The sequence below is a fragment of the Fukomys damarensis genome, unplaced genomic scaffold, assembly GCF_012274545.1.
Source record: "Fukomys damarensis isolate Sample0158 unplaced genomic scaffold, DMR_v1.0_HiC HiC_scaffold_15, whole genome shotgun sequence".
Taxonomy (NCBI): Eukaryota; Metazoa; Chordata; class Mammalia; order Rodentia; family Bathyergidae; genus Fukomys; species Fukomys damarensis.
Window position 1 is genome coordinate 18245655 of NW_022900927.1, and position 4814 is coordinate 18250468.

At 52.7% G+C, this 4814-nt stretch overlaps 1 protein-coding gene across 1 annotated transcript in view; it reads right to left on the reverse strand.

Moving 5' to 3' along the window:
• Positions 1–2131: 2131 nt before the first annotated feature.
• Fignl2 (fidgetin like 2) overlaps positions 2132–4814 on the reverse strand; it is a 22315-nt gene continuing 19632 nt past the window's right edge. The window contains exon 4 of the mRNA XM_019208083.2: positions 2132–4808. Coding sequence (XP_019063628.1) covers positions 4647–4808 — 162 coding nt within the window. The 3' untranslated portion in view covers positions 2132–4646. The remainder of the gene's footprint in view (positions 4809–4814) is intronic.

Here is a 4814-nt window from a genome sequence, read left to right on the forward strand (position 1 = left end):
GAGGGCCCATGGCGTCCAGGGCCCCTGCCGGCGCCAGCGCCCAGCCGCAGAACGCCAGGAGAGCCCGCACCGCCATCGTCGATTGTGGGGTCAGAGGCTGGGAACATTCGGGAACTCCAGTGCGGCAGGAGGCTCCAGCCACCGCGGGGACAGGACTGTCCAGGGTGCGGGGAGGGGTCTCCAGCCCCTGGGCCTGGTTGGAGGAGGGGCTCAAAAGGCAATAACGGGAGTGAAAGGATTTAGGAAATTCAGCGGTCGAGTGGGGCTCTTGGCACCAGAAAGCTAAAATTCTGGACCCTTATTTTGAAAGGCTTAATGGAGGCAGCCTATCTATCCCCACTACTTCCTCAAATTTAGAAAAACCTGTATAAGAAATTCAGTTGTCACCCCTCCACCAGAAGTCGTAAATCTCCCTGCTCCCACTATCCCCAATACCTACTTTAATTTTAAATTGTCTTAAAGCTACTTGCCCGTTCCTTCTCACACCTGCGCTGGCACAAGCCCTCACGCTCTGTCTTCTGGAATCGGTGAACACACACACACACACACCCGGTCTCCCACCTACACACACTAGGGCACCACTTACCTAAACTTTCATCTCCCCCCAAGGAGGCTTGGCTCTGTCTCTGTTCTGGACCCGCACTCCTGCTGCCTGGGGACTTGTGGGAAGCCCTCCCTGACTTGCCTCATACAAGTCGCTGCTCCCAGCCCAAGCACTGCAGCTCTACTTTTTCACGGTCTCCTCCACTAGACTGTGAGGCCCACTGTCCCCACAGACTCATGCCTAATAGGTGTGAAATAAAGACTTGTGGAATCGATGTGTGAATTCTCAACATGCAGATCCATCCACCCGGTTCAAGGCCACCTCCCCCATCATCACCCACCCACACATATACAGAGGCTCCACTGTAGCGCCCAAACTCTCATCAGGAAATGTAAGGTCCTGAACGACTCCTCCAACCTTACCCCACATACACTATCCTGCCCACTTTATGCTCTTGTAACAAACAGTGCTGGTGTCCCATTCTCCACACCCAGCCAAGCTGTCCCTCCTACATCCCTGATACATCACTGCTGCCTCTCAGGATCTTTTCTGGACTTTCTTGAGATAATCTCTGTGTTCTTCATTGGGGCACCAATCTGGAAATTACAGGGCTTAATATTTTGTTAGTGACTTCTATGGGTCAGATATAAAGATTGATCTGGTTTTCTCCTGCCCCAGCGCCCTTAATCAGTTGTATTTTAAAATAATGTCTTTAAGCCTTTCCCATCTGGACTGTGGGTTTTCAAGAACAGCGGCTTGTGCTTGACCATTTCCTTGTCCTCAGTGTCACCTACAAGGTACTACACACAGGTGCAAGATAAATGGGGAAGAGGCGTGGATCTCCACAGGCCAGGAGGGTTGGGTCCCTGGGTGGTGAGCCATAAGCAGGAATCCCGAATACACTGCTTCCCTTGAGCTTTTGTGCATTTTTGTAATTTTGCTTAGAGTATTCAAGGGCCTCAGGAAATTATAGGTCCAAACCACTCAAAAGCTTCCCCCCAGAGCTTTCCCTGCAAGTGTTTCTAGTTTGGGGTTTTATATCTTGTTAGTCTCCCAGTTCATGAGGGACTATCAAAGGCAATAAGGGCACTTATTATCATTAGATGGTGGGAAGGTGTAGTCTTGTGTGCCCTTAAATACTGCAACCAAGTTGTCTCTACACCTTACCTTCTCCCTACTTTCCCTCCACAGACCAACAGCCTCATCCCTAGCTTTACCAGGACTGCTGTCCAGATTCTGGATGATCCTCCTCTTCAATGCCTTTCCCTCCATAAGCTCATTTGTTCATTCACTCATAGCATGTGAACCCTTCTATGCCCCTCTATTGTGAGATTTGCTGCTACAATGAGGCAGCCCCAGCCCTAAGTCTCTGACAAGCCAGAAGAGCCCCCAACATGGACTTCCAATCCTATAGCCTCAATACTCAGGGTCTGGTAGTACCGTGCAGAGAAATAGAGTCCCAGGACATTTTGCTGAAGGAACAGAAACACCCACTGTACCATACCCAGGTCAGCAGCACACACGTGAGTGCCCAAGCATTCTAGAGGGTTCCTCAAATCCCACTGCCCCAAAAAATCCTCTGGAAACCACATTATCGCTTTAATACTGTGTAATACTTTCTTTTAAAATACAGTCTCTTCTGAGGTAGACAGACCACAACTGCAGAGCATCGTCAGACAGGAGATAAATACGCCCATGTACAACACACAGCAAAATGAGGTAGAAATGGTTACAGCTGGAGGAGGATCCCAACCCCAATCTGGGTAGAGGAAGCAGAGGGTCAGCTTGCCCTCCCAACACCATGCCCCTGGATTCTTTGGTATGCTCCCCACATCGCCAGTGCTGGACCTGCCCTACCCTTCCCACCTTGTGCCCCTGAGGTAGGTAAGAGTAGACTGGGGGCTGTCTTCTTGTGCAAACCTTCCCAAGCCTGGGGAATGGGAAGTTCCCAGCAGAGGAAGCAGAGAGGACCCTGGTCTTGGTCAGAGTTCCTGCCCACACCCAGGGCTGCCTGCCTCTGAAGGGCAAGCTGGGATCCCAACCCCACGTCCCTGCCACCCTCCATCTCACTCCCACACACACACCTGAGAACCCCCTCACTCCCTGCTCCCTCTGGGGGTTTTTTGCAGCAAATCCTGTGGCCACTGCTTCTGAGGCACCAAGCTCTTCAGTCAATCAGCTGGTTCCAAGGAGGGTCAGAAGCAGGCCAAAGGTGAGGAGGGAGAGACAGCAGCTTTGTTTAGCATGTTTAGCAGTCTTAGGCCAGCACCAGCCCTCAGCATCCTGGCCCCTGAAATGCCCCATGGAAACTCCTCCACATACCTCCATTAGGAGAGCAAAGTGGCAAGACTAGGAGCCATAGGAGCAGGCAGGGACCCACAAGAGGTTGGGAGGGGGAGAGAAAAGAATATGGGGGAATCTTCCCCCCTTGGACCTAGAGTTGTGAGGTGGGGGAGTGGTGGTTTTAAGCCCATCAAGGAAAATCGGTGGGAAGAGAGGAATATATTTCCCAGAGTCAAGGGCTTCAAGCTGGCTAGAAGCTCCCAACACACACACACACACACACACACACACACACACACACACACACCTCACTCCCTTGTGAGGGAAAATCACCCTGTCCACCTCCTTGGAACTGCAAACACAGGACACAAAGGGAGGCATTCCCCACCCAGCAATTACCAGTGAGGGACATTCACCCCTCTGCAGAGTGGCCAGCATAGAGGGCAGCTGAAGGCCAGTAGTCAATTCTGTGTCGACCCAGACTTGTGGCCAGACCATCTTCCCTCCTAAGGCAATGATGCTCTTAGCCTAAGTAACTGGGGTCCCCTGATGTGGCAGGGGCCTGGTGGGATGACCTTGGGGACTTTCTGCTTGTGTCACCTTCCTATTGGGCACTCTTGCTAGAGCAGGAAATGAGCAAGGAAACCCCAACTCTGGATAACCTTTCACAGAAAAGGTGAAACTGGGGTGGGGTGCAGAGGGAAGAGCAACAGAAAGGAAGCAAGATCTACCCCTTCAAATCTCATACCCCTCCTGGGCACCTCTAGGCTGGGTTGTGGGGAGGAGGAAGCCCTTAGAAATACATTCTGTTTCTGTCCCAGGGACACCCCAGGTCTGAGTGAGGATCTGGGCCTTCCTCTGTCCTCCCCACAAGTCTCTGAGTCTTCTGGGAGAATGTGCTCCCCTGGGGTGGGGCTGGGGGACGCACAGGAGAGCAGCCAAAGTCTAACATTCTTTCCGAGGTCAGTTTCTTCCTGAGTTGTCAAAAAAAAAAAAAACAACCAAAAAAAACCAGCAAATTCTACACATCTTACAAAAATAAAGGCCTAAAATATTAAGCTACATTTCTGGGACTTCCCCCTCAAAAACAAACCCCCCCCCAAACACCACTTCTTTGGGGGGTTTTTTGGTTTGTTTGTTTTGGCTTGTTACCCCTCCCCAGATCCAAATTTTCAGCTGGATAAGATAAGGGAGTGGGATGGGGGTTCCCTACTCCCTTCTTCCTCAGCCCTGGGCCTCCAGATCTCCTGCAAAAGGACACTGCAGTGAGAATGAGGGACAGAAGGCAAAGAGGGACTTTACAGCACAGGGACCAAGAGGCACAGGGACGCCCAAGCACACGGGTCAAACAGAAGCTCAGAGAGTGATAGATGGGAGAGGTGGGGACAGGAGGGAGGAGCAGAAGAGGAAATGCGACAGCGTGGTGGGGGAGGTCAGCGACAAAGCGACGGGAAGAACACCAAGCAAATGCAGAGAAGTGGTAGTGGGGGAGGTGTAGGGTGGCATTCAGAGAGTGAGGGAAACAAAAGGAGAGCAGGAGTTCTTTAGACCCGGGTATTAGCCCATGCAGGGTCTGCCCCTTCCGCCGGGCGGAGATGGCGAGCTTCCCGTCTACAATAAATAGGAAAAACCTGAGTACACGGCGCACATGGCATCAATCTGTCTGGCAGAAGAATTTTCCTTTCCGTGAAAAAAAAATCCACCAGCAGAGCAGTCCCGTCCCCCACCCGACATGCGCCAATCGGGCACACTCCGGGCCCGGTTTGGTCAAAAACATTCGCCCCAAGCAGAGGAGGCTCCAGCGGCCACCCTGACGCCATCAGTGTCCAGAGCCGTACATTTTGTCCCACTCCACGAACGAGTCCAGCTCCTTGGGGGAGCCCCTAGAGCCCACCTTGGCTAGCGCCACCTCCAAGTCCTTGTACGAGAGAGGGCGCTGCAGCCCCGGGAGGCCCGCCCCGGCCGCCGCCTGCTGGCACAGCTGCCC